The 17,416-nt window shown below is 41.3% G+C and overlaps 2 protein-coding genes across 6 annotated transcripts in view; one reads left to right on the top strand and one right to left on the bottom strand.

The window, feature by feature from the left end:
* Positions 1–17,416, bottom strand: part of GPRIN3 (GPRIN family member 3) — a 66,193-nt gene that overhangs the window by 39,024 nt on the left and 9,753 nt on the right. The window lies entirely within an intron of this gene.
* On the top strand, positions 4,020–4,523 carry LOC123934984 (protein S100-A11-like). The gene has a single exon (XM_045995331.1). It carries the CDS (start codon positions 4,098–4,100, stop codon positions 4,407–4,409), a length of 312 nt encoding a protein of 103 aa, XP_045851287.1. The 5' UTR covers positions 4,020–4,097; the 3' UTR covers positions 4,410–4,523.

Here is a 17,416-nt window from a genome sequence, read left to right as displayed (position 1 = left end):
ACAAGGTGCAATGAATTGATAATGAAATTACTTTAACATGAAGGAAGAGCTGTTTGTATTACTGAAGGTAATTTTATTCATTAGTACCGATGAGAACTGTGTTCTTGTTACCTCAAATTATGAATTATTTGCTCTGCATTTTTTACTAGAAGTTGACTAGCAGCTTATAATAACAATAAATATCATATGAGTATCTAAGTAACAGAACTATCCTTCATAAACAATAAAATAAATGGAAGTATGGAAGCTTGGCATCATGTCTGACCATCCTGCAGTTGTGGTCCCCTGCTTGCTTCAGTGGCGTAAATTCCTTACTGGGTAAACCCACAGGTGTACAGGAGCTCACTAGGGAAGGACCCATCCACAGTATGTAGGATGTTAGCCTGAGTCTTACTTGTCAGAAGTGTCGGCACTTTATTCACTAAAAATGACCTCTTCATGGCCTGAGTGGCTTTGTGGGCTCTCGCCACTTTGTTATTATGGGAATTATAAGTCAGTCTCAGCATTTATGTGACAGACCTCACAAATATGTGGAAATCTGCCTAATAAAGATATGAAAAAGCTGGACCCATTTACTTTCAAGAATTCATTAATTTAATTATTTGCCATACATACAATTATAGTTCCCTCAGGCTGTGATGCAGGCCATTTTTTCCCTAAAAGTGGTAAGAACATCAGCCACATCTATTCTGGCCACAGAAGAATACCTGTGGTTAAAATTAACAAAGGTTGTCAAGGGCTTTAGCACTTTGACTGGAGAAGATCTTGCTTAATTGAAGGCTAGGAGAAGAGATTAAAGTAGGACCTTCACAACAGTTACTTTTCTTATTCACTCAACTGTTCCGCAGCTAAACAAAGGGCATGAACTACCATGAAACAGGCTACATATTTTGGCCATGTCAGCTAGTTTAACAAAGATGAGTGCTGGGCCTGTGGTAGGTACCAGACAGCCACAGAGCTGAGCAAGACACAATCCCTGCCTTCAGGGGCTGGCATCTGCATGGGTCAAAGGCAATTTCAGTGCCAGAAATTTCAACAGTAACAAAGGAAGGGAATGACTCCGTCCACCTTGTGCAGTCAGGGAAGTGGTCCTGGGCAACCTGCGGAGACTTGCAACGATACTGAGAAGGAAAAAGCATCCAAAACAGTGTAAATAATCCCACAGATCATGGGACACACAAGATGGGCTTTGGGAATTGCTGCAAGTTTAACGAAGAGTGGGGAGGAAGGAGAAATAGTAAGGCATCAGGTCTGAAAGGTGGAAATAATGTTATTTAGGTGTATTTTATATAGGTGACACTTGAACATGTATACTAACTCATTAATTCACTCATCAAACATTTATGGAGTAGTTGCTATATGTCCCAGGCATCGAGGATATAGTCGTGAATATACCAGTCTTCCCCTTCAGGAAGCTCTCATCTGAGGCGGAGGCAGAAACCTAAAGGATCGATTGGAAACCAGCTGGCGGGCCCCTTAAAAGAGGAAGGGACAGGGTGTTTTGAGAGCACAGTGTTGGCGCATCTGACAAGGAGTCACCCAGGGCCTCTGAGTGTAAACGACAGCAAAACCATCTTGTGAGCTCAGCAGGAGCTTGCCAGTGGGAAGGACAGGACACTTCAGGCGCACATGAACAACAACGCGTGAGCAGATGTACAGAAGGGAGAGACAGCCTGTTGGGAGGAGTGGCTGTGGGTGGGGTAAGGTTGCAACAATAAGTGAGCATTGCTAGAGCTCCAGATGCAAGGCTGATGGCTTAAAGCCGCCATCTGTCAAGAGATGGGGTGAAGGGCAGCAGCCAAGGGATACTGTGCTAGGAGGGTATGTCTTCTCCCCAGGTCACCGGCAGTCAGTGAGGGCTGGATGGGCAGCTGGTAAGGACCAGAGGAAGGGGGGCCTGTGGGAAGGCTGCTGCAGGAGGAACTATAAGAACTAGGACAGCGATCACAGGAGAAGAGAGGAAGGGATGGATCCAGAAATATGAAAGAGGTCAAATCACCTGTGCACTGTGATTGACTAGATGTGAAAGAGGAGACAGAGGGAACATCCAAGGCTTTAAGATGAGGCAGGAAGGTAACAGGATGATATGGTCAGTGCTGCAACAGAGGTATTCACAGAGTACCCCACATAAGTCTGTGAGGTAAGGGAACCAGCTATCTTGAGGGGAGTTCTGGAAAGCTTTGCTGAGGAAAATGATCCCCTGAGCTGAAATCTGAAGGATGTAGAGTCATCCAAGTGAGGGAGAGGGTTGATGAAAGGAGGCCTCCCAAGGCAAAGGAAGCAGCATGAGCAGAGGGAGAAGACCAAAAACAATACATTAGAGAATGGTCAGCAGTTCAGAATTCCTCTGCCTTGGACCTTCTGGAAACATTTCTCTGTGTGAGAGGCTATACAGACATGGCAGTTAAGAGTGTGCTTGTAGGATCAGATGGTTTGGAGTCACACCTAGCTTGCCACTCACCAGCTGTGTGATCTTGGGGAAATGTCTTAACTCCTCAGTGCCTAAGGCTTCTAACGCTTGCAATGCAGACATGAAAACAGCACCTACTTCATGGGGTTCTTGTATGTTCTCAGGCTCTCAGAAGAAAACGTGGTGCTAGTGTTAGCTAGCAGGCAGCAGCAGTACTGGTGAGAAAGGCAGCAGAATTACGTGGGTTTTCTTATTAATACGAACTTACTACCAGGTCTACCTTGCAAGTCACCTGTCCCTGCCATATCCCTGCCTTCTCACCCCATCCACTCCATCACCATGGAACAACCCAAGGACCATGGTCCCTAACTTGCAATTTTAATTTTGAAAATAATGTGTTGAAAACCTTGGGCTGCATTTGCAAAACTCTTAATTTTCTACTCTGTCGTACAATTCACTTCTTTTTATTTTTCTCAGGTCTTACTGACTCCTTTCTCCATAGATATTCCTAAAACAAATTACTCAAGATTCTCCTGCGTGCCAACTGAAACTGACACGGGAAAGAGGCAGATAAAGTACATCAGTGTATCCAAGAAGAACAATGGAGGACTGGGTGTTCAGGAGGGAATCATCACAGACAAGCTGCTTGTTAGAATGTTCACTCTTTGCCTAAATCTGCAACTCCGCTGTCCCAACAGCTTAATTTATCTTCAGTAAAAAAAAAAAGTAATTTATCTTCAGAAAAAGAAGTAATACACGAGCTTTTCACTTAAATTAATCATTTTCTAGCCTGACTTCATCGGTTGCTCATATTCTCCCTCTCTCCCTTTTTCTTATGCAGAACGTATTTTTTTTTTCCCTTAACTTTTAGACATTTTCCTTCTTCTAGAGGTGGCTCAACCACACTCATTTTTTTTTCTCAGACTGAAGGAATATGTTCTCCTTATGCATACACACATAAAAATCAAGAGAACACGATGCTTGAGGGGTTGCTGTATTCTCTGAATGTGTTCACAAGAGCAGTAAGAGGAAGTAGAATTTAGGTGGAACACTAATTTGCAAAATATAAAAATGTTCATTCCAAAGCCCAACTTGCTTCAATGAAACTATGGTTTTTGCTAACCTTCTTGTTAAAGTTGTACAGATGATAGTATCAGGTGGGTGACGCGCATTATTATTGTTGTTGTTGTTATTAAAGATTTATTTATTATAGAGAGAGAAAGAAAGAGAGCATGCATGCATGAGCAGAGGGAAGGGCAGAGGGGGAGAGAGAGAGAGAATCCTGAGGCAGATTCCTTGATGAGCCTGGAGCCTGACTTGGGGCTCGATCCCATTACCCTGAGATCAGGACCTGAGCCAAAATCAAGTCAAATGCTCAACTGACTGACCCAACCAGGCGCCCGGGGTCATGCTCATTATAAACCCTGTATAATAATCCCCAAATCACGTACTGTTTTTTGATTTCTTATTCTCTGTCTGGGGTTGCTTCAGAATGGCTTTGATATTTCCCTTTCAGCCAAATTCACCTTCAATGATGCTTTCCTATATTGTTTTTATCACATCAGATATATTTTGTTTTCGTCTGAGAACCCACCTCATATTCAGAAAGCTTACTTTAGAAATATTACAGTTCTAGAGCTCGCTGCGCCGCTGCCGCCGCCGGTCGCCCACTCCGCGCTGCTAACACATGGCAAAAATGTCCAGCCCTACTGAGACCGAGCGGTGCATCGAGTCTCTGATTGCTGTTTTCCAGAAGTTTGCTGGAAAGGAGGGTAACAACTGCACGCTCTCCAAGACAGAGTTCCTAACCTTCATGAATATGGAACTGGCTGCCTTCACAAAGAACCAGAAGGACCCTGGTGTCCTCGACCGCATGATGAAGAAACTGGACCTCAACTCTGATGGGCAGCTAGATTTCACAGAATTTCTTAATCTTATTGGTGGCATGGCCATAGCTTGCCATGACTCCTTTACAAAGTCTCCCCATTTCCGGAAGTAAATCGGAGGGACTTTTGGGCCTGTGCTCCAGACCATCTCTTACCTTCAAAACAGCCTCCCAGTCATCACGTTCTCCTCACATCCTCCATGGACCAGGAGCCCAGAGCACCCCCCACTCCCCTTCCTCCCCCCCCTCCGTGCAGGCCAGTCCTGCTGGTAGTTAATAAAGCAATAGTATTTTTTAAATCCCACAAAAAAAAAAAAAGAAATATTACAGTTCTTTTGTCTTTTTTCTTTGTGCTTTTAGAATATGACTCCAATTTGAATTTATTTCCATTTCCTACGTACATCTCTTCTTATACATTAATTTCCTGTCTTTCTCTTTTGTCACTGGTTCCAGAAGCTTCTTAACTTTCAGAATGATTTGAAAATAAAAATCTCAAAGAAGAAAAGTCACACCACGTACTGACAGGAAAACTGCACTTTCTCTCATTATAGTATGCACAATAAATAGCTTAGATACAATAAAGACACTTTAAAAAATCCAACTGTTAACTTTACAAGGATTTGCACAGTAGTACCTACAGATACTACACAGTAAGTTATTTTTAAAATCTCCTACTCCAGCCTCAAGTTCTTAAGGAATGCTGAACCCAGTGGAAAACTGAACTGAATTCAATAAACATTTATTGAGGATTCCCATGTATTGGGTGTTGTGCTAAGTTTTGTGAGGGCTATGCAAATATATATAAAAATATATCAAAGCTGGCTGATATGCTTCAAAACTGAACATTTTAGGGACGGCATCTCCCTAAAAATGATTTGTCCTAGACATGGAGAGGAAAGGGCCGTGGGAGTGCAGAAGAACGTAAAAGGATTTTTGGAGGTGTTGGTAAAGACTTAAAAATACATACATATACTTTTATTTCCCTAAGCCTTTGAAATTTGGGGTTTATACGTCATTAGAAGTTACATTACTGTGGTTACTATATCTAAACTGGCCAAACTGGACTGTGTACTGATTCCTAGCCTAGGATAAAGATTAGGTTTTTAAAACCAAGCATTTGGGGGGGGGCGGGGGAGCCCAAGCAAAAGATTCAGAGAGAGGAAATCATAGACTTCCTGTGGTCCACCGTGGTCAACTCTGCCTGGAGCTTCAGAGGGTATGAAGGAGAAGAGCTGGGTAGGGGTGTAAATGGGGTTCAGGTTGAGATACTCGTTGGGAAACATGACTCTAGGCCCAACTCTATGAGGAACCGACTTTATTATTTTTTTAAAGATTTCATTTATTTATTTGACAGACAGAGATCACAAGTAGGCATAGAGTCAGGAAGAGACAGAGAGAGAGAGAGAGGAAAGGAAGCAGGCTCCCCGCAGAGCGGAGAGTCCGATGTGGGGCCCGATCCCAGAACCCTGGGATCACGACCAGAGCTCAAGGCAGAGGCTTTAATCCACTGAGCCACCCAGATGCCCCAAGGAACAGACTTTAATAACAGGTTAAGAAATTGAATTTTATTTCAGAAATTATTTCAAAGTTCTATACCTTGAAATAAGTGAAAAAAAAATGAGTGATTCCATTAACTGGAATGTGTAATGAAAGGGGGAAAATAAATGTGTGTGTTTAGAAGTGTTTTTGAATATTAGGAAAATCATAATAAAGCCTGAAGTAAGAAAGATTTGATAGGCTGATTCCTGATAATTTTGACTTCTAGTATTACTGAAAATGTAGAAGAAAGTTTGCTCTGGTTTCAGTGTTGGACCAGCAAACACGTCAGTTGACCGGGGGGTGGGGGGTGGGTAGTGGTGGGACGTTTTGCCAATTTCCTTGGGAGTTCACACACTTTTGATTAATGACTGGAACATGTGGAATGACATGCCATTGAATTCAGAGACTCTTGGGTCCTTAAAGTTCACGGAATCCTGCTCCTTGCCTTGTATATGCTTCCCCAGGGCAACTGCAGTGGTCCCTGAGCCTTTTCTGCTTTCTCACTGCGTGTCCCTAACTGCATACATTTTCAAGGTGACTGATTCCAGGTGAGACACGAGGTGCGATCCTGGAAAGGAGGTTTTTTTTTTTTCCCTCTTTAAAAAGCAAGTGGTTCTTCTATGAATCAAAGCAGAGATGCTCAGCCTCTTAGATTAAAAAAAATTAAAAAAAATAATCAATACAACACAAATAGATTTGGTAGTGGTTGTATGCTGTCTTGGTCACCTATTCCCAAGATAAATTGTGTGTATCAAACCAACTCAATTTTCTGGGTCAACAAGGTTTTCAGTGCCACCTTCAGGTCTGAAATTTAGCATTAATTCCGCACACATGATGGATTCCTCATTAGGGCAGAAGGAAGCAGATGAGCAAGTTCTTCTTACCCCGTGTAACTTGCTATATTATTCAACATTGGCCTGGATAGGAGAATTCTGTTTTTCCGTGCAGGGCACCCTAATGAGAGTTGCTGAGAAACACTATGCTCTTGTCAGAACAGTATGGAGCTCTTCTAAAACGAGGATGGAGCTACATCTTACCCTTTAAAGATCAGGAGACATTATTATGCAGCAAATTTAGCCTATGATTTATCTTTTAGAAAGGCAACAGTTCCCACACACAAAACCCACAAGGTTTGGGTTACATTTTTTAAAATTCCTAAAGGATATTGAAAATGAGAATTAATTTCCAATAACAGTACAAATAAGAGCTCCAATTTTTAAGCCTACTATTCGTAAGGTATTAGACTAAGTACTGTCTCTTATTTACTCTCCACAACACACCAGCAAGGACGGTATTATTTTCTCAATTTTAAAATGAGGAAACTGGATTTTCTTCCTCATCCCTCTTGAACGCTGGCTCTGTTTTTACCATGGATCCCCTCTCCCTGACACTGACCTTTGAGACTTTCCTTTCCACTTTTGGGCAGTCCTGTTGTAGCCGTAGATCAAACTTATTCCTTTTCTGACCCCTAAATCCAGGCATTAGCAGAATTTTCCTCTTCTCTCCTCTTCCTTCTTGTCCTTGGAAACCTCTTTTACAGCTGGGATATCTAATGGTGCTTATCTAATAGCTGTAATTCCTGGCATCACCCTCTCCCCATGTTCCCATCCTTCTCCAGTTTATTTATTTTTAAAGATTTTATTTATTTATTTGACAGAGAAAGAGAGAGAGAGGGGGAGAACACAAGCAGGGGGCATGGCAGAGGGAGAGGGAGAAGCAGGCTCCCCATTGAGCAGGGAGCCCAACTTGGGGCTTGATCCCAGGCCCCTGGGATCATGACCTGAGCAGAAGGCAAACGCTTAACAACTAAGCTACCCAGGCATCACCTCCACCCCTGTCCTCCTCCATTTTAATACCTGCAGGCCAGATATCTGATGGGCATGTCATGCCAGTATCCCAAACCACGTCCCACCCAGGATTCAAAATCATTCCGCCAAAATGAACTTTTCCTCCTGACATCTCTGTCAGGAGACATCTCTGTCAATAGAACCAACGTTCTCCCAGTCGGATCTGGCAAAACACGTGGAGCCACATCAACAGCTCCGACTCCCTCAACCCTGATGTGTATGCGGTCCCAATTTCTGTCACATCTCTGCTAGAAATATCTGCAACTTTCTTTCCAATCACCAGGACTCAAAAACATACCCCTCACATTATATAGCTTTTAAAAATACGCAGAAACTTATGTGATTTGTCTCACAGTTTAGAAGCAGAGTAGGACTTGATCCTGGGGCTTCTGACTCCTTTTCCAGGTGGAATATTGCAACAACTCCCTCTCCAAGTTCTGCTCGAGCTGGTCCAGGTACCCCCTGGCACGGTCTCTCTACTGGGCTCCAACACAGCTTGTGCGATCACTAACAGTCACTGTCTTAATAATCACTGACAAACGACTTCATTGAAAAACACAGATCTGATCACCTCGTGCCAGCTCAAAATCCTTCAGTGCCTTCCTCTACTGAAAATGTTCCACGTACTCAGCCTGATACCGGAGAATCCCTCCCGTCTGATTTCAACACAGTTTTGGAACACTGCTTCCCGCAACCCCCTATACTCCCGCCTAACGGATCTACTCTCAGGGTCTCAAACATGCTGGAAGCATTTCCCTGCGTTCCTCTGAGCAGGATATGGCTTCTTGGAATGGATTCTCTGCCTTTGAAAATGCTGTCTTTTCTTTCTTTCATTAATTAATTCCAAAATATTGATGTATGAACAATGTATCAGGGGCTATGCCAGACATGGGGGGGGGGCTAGTAAATTAGACAGAAAGGATCCATTTCTCAGGGACCTTAGAATCTACTGGGTTCTTAAAATTCAGGACAAATGCCACACTCTTTGCAAAATAAGCCCTTCCTGATAACCTGTGGCAGGAAGGGATGGTGTCTCCTCCCAACAGCCATAGTACAGCAAGAAAACCTATTGCAGGATTTATCATAATCTGACTGAAGGAAGTTATTGAGTCTTATCTCTCACCTAGGTTGTAAGCTCCATTTTTGATGAAGACTCTAAGTAGCTTGAAATTTAGCCTTCGCAGCACGTAGCACAGTACTCAGCATATAATAAGACGTCAATAAATGATACTGGAATTAACAGTTGCTCTCAGAGCCCGTGAACACGAGACTGGGGAGAGCAGCACGTGCATTCACGCACAGTCAGTAGAGGATGCAGCAAGCTCACACTCCTCTCGCACACCCCTACCAGACGGTTAACATAACATTATTTTAGGCGACAGAATTTCTCAGCTGATATCCAGGGTCCCATGATACTTGCTTTTCTCCATTTAAAGAGAGTTTTGAGACCGAAACTAACCCAAGATTTCTGGACATCAGAGCACAGATCTGTTCAGTCTGCACATTTTTCTGTGTCAATAAGCAGGAAATAGGATTAGCATCTTTCCCATATGTTCTGTTTTTCTGACTCCAGAACCAGGAAGATGCTAAACTCTGGACCATGATTTTAGGCTGAATTTGTTTGGTAAGAATTAAAAATAATCACATACAGTTACATGTACTCCTTTTGGTGTACAGTTCTAGGAGTTTTACAAATGCATGGTTGTATGACCGCCACAGTCACTGAGATACTGACAGTCCCATCACCTGCTAGAGAAACACCCTATTATTCTTTTGGTGTCGACCCTCCTCTGCTCTTAACCAATCATCTGTCCCTCCACCCCTACAGTTTTACCATTTCATCTCTCTAGAACTGCAATATTTCCACTTCCACATTAAGGCCACACAATACTTCCTCCTTCCCCTCCACTTGAACTTTGTGTTATCCTTCCCATGAGAGGACGGAGTCCTTCGTGGGTAAAGAACAAGTCTTAGCCATCTTTGTAGGTAGGATGTGTGGCCACGCCACCCCAAGTGCTGAGACTTGCTACAGTAGCAAACAACACACTCTACTGAAATAAATGCTTCTCTGTGATCAGATTAGATCAACACATACTGACACAACTAGTGTGGCCAAACCTCATCTCATGTTCCCAAGTTTGTCACTTGTCTTATGCCATAGAAATTTTAACAAAACTAGGCACCTTCCTCCCTTTTCATGGATATTGGATATTTCCATTTTCATTTGTTTTTGTGGATACTTGTCTAAATTGTAGATGTCTGTTTTCTTGCTTTATCAAGGGGCAAATTGGAAAATATGGTTAGGATGGTGAAATATTATAGTAACGGATTTGTGGCAACATGAAAAACAAGATTTTTCTTACTAGTTCTCAAGTAAGAGATTATGAACTATTTATTTTATAAATTTTATTATTTTATAAATTGTATCACTTACTGGCATTCTTTTTTAAAGATTTTATTTATTTATTTATTTAACAGACAAAGATCACAAGTAGGCAGAGAGAGAGAGGAGGAAGCAGGCTCCCCGCGGAGCAGAGCCCCGGATGTAGGGTTCGATCTCAAGACCCTGGGATCATGACCTGAGCCAAAGGCAGAGGCTTTAACCCACTGAGCCACCCAGGCGTCCCATTTACTGGCATTTTTTTTTTTTTTTTAATGAGCTATAACTGACATATATCGTTATAATCATTTCAGAAGTACAACATAAGGATTTGATATTTGTATGTATTACAGAATGATCATAACAGTGTCTAGTTAACAGGCATCACCATACTGCTAAAAATCTTTTTCTTGCAATGCGAATTTTCAGGTCTACTCTCTCGGCAATTTTCAAACATGGCAACACAATATTATTCACTAGAGTCCCCACACTGTACAGTATACCCCTAGGACCAATTTATTTCATAACTGGAAGTTTGTGCCTTTTGACCTCTTTCACCCATTTCACTGCCACCCCCACTTCGGTCAACCACAGTCTGTTCTCTGTATCTATGAGCTCATTTTTGTTTGTGTTCTTTAGTTTTTTTTTTTTTTTTTTTTTTAAAGATTTATTTATTTGACAGATAGAGATTACAAGTAGGCAGAGAGGCAGGCAGAGAGAGAGAGAGGAGGAAGCAGGCTCCCAGCCAAGCAGAGAGCCCGATGCGGGGCTCGATCCCAGGACCCTGGGATCATGACCTGAGCTGAAGGCAGAGGCTTTAACCCGCTGAGCCACCCAGGCGCCCCTGTGTTCTTTAGTTTTATTAGATTCCACTTATAAGTGAAATCATATAATCTCACTTTGTCTTTGTCAGACTTATTTCACTTAACATAATGCCTTGAGGTCCATCCATGTTCTTGCAAATGACAAGATTTCTTTTTAATGGCTGAATAATATTCCTGTGTGTGTGTGTGTGTGTGTGTGTGTGTGTGTGTAATCACATTTTCTTTACCTGTTCATTCATCAATGACACTTAAGTTGCTTAACTTGACTACTGCAAATAATGCTGTTGTGACTATCGCAGCACAGATATCTTTTCAAGTTAGTGTTTCATTTCCCTCAGATAAATACCCGGAAGTAGAACTGCTGTATCATATGGTACTTTTATTTTTAATTTAATTTTTTTGAGGAGCCTCCATACTGTTTCCCCACAGTGCCTGCACCCATTTACATTCCTACAAAAGCTGCACAAGGGTGTCCTTTTCTCTACATCCTCTCCAATGTTCGTTATTTCTTGTCTTTTTAAAAAAACAGCCATTCTAACAGATGTGAAATGATCTCATTGTGGTTTTGAATTTGTATTTCCCTGATGATTAGTGATGCTGAGCACCTATTAGTCATCTGTATGTCTTCTTTGAAAAAACGTCTATTCAGATCCTCTGCCCATTTTTTAAAAAAATTGGGTTGATTCTTTATTTTTGTTTTTTGCCATTTGCTTGCATTTCAATGTACTTTTTAGATGAGACAGAAAAAGTTGGAATTACGGCGGGAGCCTATCTGTAGACATCATTCATCTAGTGAGTTGGGCGGGGGTAAGGGGGTTGAGCATCCCTCATAAAGACTCAAAGAATCTCAAAAATGGATGTGTCTTGGAAGTGCCACAGGCCAGCCTCTCAGTCATTACAGGAATCCTGACTATAGCATCTTGCTGAATAGTTTCACCACTGGTAAGCTCACCACGTCATATGGCCCCACTGCATACATCCTCACACCCAAGAGTTTCAGAACAGATCAAATAAATAAAAGAAACTCTGGGAAGGCAGTTTGTTTTTCTGTAACATTATATTACATTAACCTTCTGTAGCACCTACAGAAATCTAAAAATGGAGTTTGGAATCTACTGTGGCAGAAAGCATGTTCATCCTTGCATCACCCAGCTATGGGCAGAGTCAATTTCACGAACTTTTCCATTGCAAGATGATATATAATTTGAGGAGATGAGCTCAGCGCCTTAATGACATGAATCTTAGAATCTTTTTTTTTTTTTATAGATAACTCTTCCTGAAAGTTTAGTTTTTGAATGGAAGTAAACCAACAACTTATAGTTGCAGGTAGAAGAAATTGTATATAAGTCTATAGAAGAAAATATCTTAAATCATCTACAAGCAGACCGGACTCTGAGTCCCATGGCAGAAAGGACTCTTGCAAAACTCAGAAACAAGGGACTTTCTAACCTTAGACATTTCTGTTTCTATTGGCTAGTCTCTGGGTGGCTTTGTACTAAATGTCCACTTAGCTCAGATGGAAATCCATTCCCAGAATTCCCTTCCCTAAACAGCTCTTCAGTGTAGTTGGCTGTAAGGGAAAACTACGTGGGATCTGGAGGCAGAAGTAGGGCAGCAGCACGACTATGCTTGGAAGGGTGGTGTAGGGAAACGGTGGCTGTGCATGGATCTTGCATCTCGCCGTGGTGACGTCCAGCAGTAGCCAGGCTGCAGGTCCTAGCCCCTCACCACAACCTCTCCCTCAGCCTCTGCCCCTCAGGGCCAGCAACAGCTCTTCAGTAAACAAGGGCCAGCTCCTTCTCCGATTCTCCTAGGTCACTGAGTTTGGAGGAAATGGGAGTCCAACATGGATTCCGTTTTGTCCTATGTGTTCCAGTTTTGCAGGTTCTAGTATGTCCTTGCTGGGCTCTGCCTCATACCCAGCCTTTCTTTACCACTGCCAGCTCTGTGAACCTACAATGACCTCGGGCCCAATACCAGATGCTTCCCACAAACTTGTTTTTATAAGCTCCCATGATTGTGTAAGGCGTAAAACTTCTAATAAATCCATTATTCCATACCCACCATAGTGGTTCTGCTTTCCTAATAGATACGGCTTCCATTATATTGCCCCTATTTTCAGAATAGATACTTGGTTACAAATATTCTTTTTGTGCATGGCTTTCTTTTTAAGAAAAATGATGACAGTGTCAAATGCAATAGTACTGATTTATTCAGCCTAAGCATGTTATCTGATTTTACCTTGTTTTTGAGAAAGAGACTTGGAATATGCTCTTTGCTCACTTCCACTCAAAACTACTGGGCTGGGGAACTGGAAGTCTGATCCATGAGCACAGAACAGAGAAAAACTATAAAATGAATTTGAACTTTGTTGCAGTTACTAGAGTTTAAAAACCACCTGGCTAACTAGCTGTTTCTTCAAAATACATTTTAATGTGACATTTGGAAACTTACATCTACTCACGATAAAACAGGAACATTAAAAAATTGAAAAACAATTCCAAGTTCTCAATTTTCATTGCAACGTATGTACATTGAGAGTCAATACGGTTATGAGTGCTTTAACTTCTTTACTTTAATATTTCTTAATAGTAAGATTTTATGGCCTTTAAAGGCAGAGAAGCATCTTTTCATCTTCACATCCTGACGCCTTAGCCCATAGAGAAGACCTTATTAAACATCGACGGATCTAAGAGCAAATTTCAGCTTCCTGTTTTTCACAAAAAAGAAAGGAACAGCAGTGCATGAGCAAACAACCACAAGCAACTGCATCCTCTGATGCTTTTCTCACTATTATATAGAAACTTCGGCAGGAAACCACAGCTATATCCTTTTCATCAGTATAGAAAAATCTTATGAATTGCTGGCAAGCATAAAACGGCTCTATTGACATTACATAGACAGTGGAGACAATTTACACTCACCACATCCAGGTGCTTTGCAACATTTCCACAATGTTTCTCAAGGACAAATTCCCAGGAAAAAGTAGTCATAACAGGACTCATACCTTAGCCACTTGTTAAGGGGTAAATTATATAGAAAAACAATAAACGTCATTGAAATGCAACTCCTCCCTGAATGTAACTGATTTCAAGAAAACATAAATGCTAAAATTTTTCATTTCACTCAAACTTGTGAAGATTTCCAACTGACCAAAGATGCATTATTCTGTACTCAAAAATCATGATAGTACTAATTTTTCCCTTTGTATTCAAAAGAGCCCGAGAGTTAGACCTTTCTATTTATGAAATGTACACGCCACTTTTGTCCATTCTCATGTATAATTGCATTCAGGAGTTGGGTCGCACATGTTTTAAATTCCTAATATGAGCCTTGACAATGGGTTTTACCAATGAAGGGACTTTCCAACGAAGAGCTCTTAGTCATTTAGGAAGTACAAAGAAAAGATTATGGCAGAAGTCCAGGGTTCCAAAGGCTTTAACTTCAATGGGAATCACAGACATGTAAACTCATTTAACACAGAAGTCAAAGAGGACAGACCTCTAGCTTTCTTGCATGTCGACAACACCTACCACAGAAACTCTCCACAGGCTGTTTGTTCCATGAATACATATGTAAATACATGAAGGCATAAGTTCTTGGTGGTGATAGAGACAGGGGCTAAGAAGGGCATCTCTAAGTTCCAGAAAAGGCTGAAGAGCCCCCAAATGCAGAAAACAGGCCGACGATAGAAAAAAAAAAAAAAAAAGGAAGACCATTTCTAAAAACTTGGACATTAAAATTGTTCTTAGGAATTTTTGGACCAAGCTTTTCACTTCTAGAGAAAACTGAGGTGCCTTGGGCAATGACATGACCTCAAGTACCTCTTTCCCAGATAGTGACATTTGTGTGCCACTTTCATGATTTTTGCCTTATGGTGCTTCTTATCTACGCGATTTTTTGCTGAACCTTTTTTATTCAATTGACTTTAACTGCTGCACTAGTTGAAAACATTAGCCTAGTCTTAAGAAATGGTAAAACCACATGTTTGATGTGCTAGTAATTTATTTTTCATATAGTATACTCGGTTTATGGCGTATTTTCAAAATACAGCATTTAAAAATACACTGTTATATGTATTCTTAATATATTTATACTAAAACAAATTCATTGTTTTACTACGAAATTCATATGTTTTACTATTAAAATAAAAAGCAAATCTGTATGCTACCTAAGATCATCTTACAGGTCCTGATCAAAACCTCCTGCATTTTGAAAACTAGAGCGCTTTACCATGCCATCGCCCAAAACAAAGCATTTGGATTTTGCAACCACACCAAGTGGTAGAGACATTCCAGATTGATGACACGAGTCCAGTAATAAGACCAAGGCCCGTAGGGGACTTCTGCCTATTTTTCTTAACTAGAAAAAAATATCAATTGCTTTTTAAGGAACTAAAAATAAATTAAGGCAGAAGTCATGGCTTTAAAAACAATTAGTGGATTTTCATCTTCAAAATGGACAGAGATGACGTCTTCATCCCCCTGCCAAGTGTCTTTAATTATAAGAAATAGTTTTCAGAAGGAACTTGTCTCAAATGAGCCTTCTGTACACTGACTGCCTTTTTTTCAGCCTTTAATTTGCAACTAGAACACTTAGCTGCAAGCTATAATGAGGAATTGCTCAACTTTCATAAGTAAATGAGTATCTATGATTAAAACATCAATCACGGAAACACTAGTTCTATAAATAGTACTGAGTCCAAAGTCCATCCGTGGGGCTGAACACAGGCACATGCTTCCTGCTCTCGTTCTAGGTCTGTAGTGCGCGTGGGTGAGCACGTGACTACCTGGTAAGTATTTGGTTCTTCTCTTGAGAAACAAAGAAACGCTGTTTGCTGAACGTATGTGTTACCTGGATATTTTGATAAAAGATTTTTGTTTTTCAACTTAACCGCCTATACAATGATTTGTAAAGTTTCAGCCTAAAATGTTTGTCCTTGAACTCACTGCGTTTGCTTAAAGAATGACTTATTTCTGATTTAGAAGCTTTCAATTTTTTCAGCACCTAAAATCCGAGATGAAAGAAATCCATCTATAAAATCCAAACTATTCCTCTTCTTTTGACCCAGTGGTAACAATAATTAATAATGTTAATACACTACCGCGTGGCCCAGTCATGAAGCCTGTGACCTTTGAAGCTGGACGACTGAATGTGCACACAGCTCAGCTGGTTTCTATCTGAGGAACCTTGGGCAAGTTTTTAATCTGTTTCCTCATCTCTACAATGGGGGAAGTAATAGTTCAAATCTCATAGATTAGTCTAGACAAGAAATGGGTTTAGCAGGATGTCACCAACAAAAAAGCCTGAAGAATGCAGTTTTGAAAGAATTGTAACTCATTAACAAACAGATCTGTCATCTCTCCACCTCCTGTTTCCTTAAAGGGGAAAGTAGATGGATGAAGAGAAATGTCCTAGGGTTCTCTTCTGCCCTGGAACCAAGATGGCAAAAGTGCCCTGAGTGGTTGGTTCCCTTGGGCTCCTGCTCTCCCTTTACCCCACTTTCCTTCCTCATCCCCATGTGTTTGGCTAGCTTTTCAGTCTTTACTGCTTATCATCATTAGTTCTGAAATCTAGGGGCTGCCCTCTTCTCTTACTTCCCCTGTGCGACAGGAAAGGTCCCTTCTCAGTACAGATGAACATACAAAGGCGGAAGCACTCACCAGGCATTCCAGAGACAGGAATTAGACCACTTGACCTTCCAAGGTCGTAAGGTGCTGAAGAGGAAGACCACGGAAGTGGGATAAGCACACTTTAGAAAAAAAGGATAGCACGAGGACATGGGGTATTTCACGGAGGAACTATGAAAACACTTTGGTGTTTTCAGTACCCCAAAATGGGCACATTACCCAATAATGATCTGATTCAAGATCATTTTCCAAGGGTGGAGGTGATCCTCGAGGGTCTAAGCACTAATGCAAAACAGTGGCCTTTAACTTGTCTTAAAATACATACACTAGCGTATTACAAACCATTTATGAGCAATGGTAAATTGCCACTGACAGCAAGTGATTTATTAAAAGACTAATTTAGAGCAGTTTTCTCTACCGTCAGCTACGCTAATCTCAATGATAAAGTAATTTCTATAATAATGTTACTCTCATTTATCTCACTTGCATTTGTAGATGTTTTCTCACATAGAAGAAAAAGGGAGGGAATGAAGTTATATTGACGTTCTGGTATACTCATGGGCTGGAAATGTTGTACAACATAGAAACTAGCTGCCAGCAGAAACTTAGAAGTTTTAATCTTACACCTGACCCCTCTTGGTCCTATTTGCTACCCTCTGTTTTTCAGTTGGTTTTTAGCAGAATGAAGTTGAAAGTACGTATGCCTGCATTTTTATTTTTGACAATGTTAAGGGAGTATAGTGTGGCAAAGGCTTCCTCTCGTTTTCAAGGTGGCCTGGCTGGGAAGAAAAGAGCCCAGGTGTGGTGAGCAGCTGGCGAAGCTGTGAAGAGGAATGGAAAGTAAGTAAATTGCTAGGGCCTAAAGGAAGGAAGAGAGAGGTTCAGGGGGTGTCTGTCTGGG

Source organism: Meles meles, chromosome 2 (assembly GCF_922984935.1).
Source record: "Meles meles chromosome 2, mMelMel3.1 paternal haplotype, whole genome shotgun sequence".
Classification (NCBI taxonomy): Eukaryota; Metazoa; Chordata; class Mammalia; order Carnivora; family Mustelidae; genus Meles; species Meles meles.
Note: the sequence above shows the minus strand (reverse complement) of the source record. Positions and strands in the feature narration are given on the sequence as shown.

Coding starts and splice junctions, on each gene's coding strand:
- LOC123934984 (XM_045995331.1), top strand. CDS start 4,098: ATGGCAAAAATGTCCAGCCCTACTGAGACCGAGCGGTGCATCGAGTCT.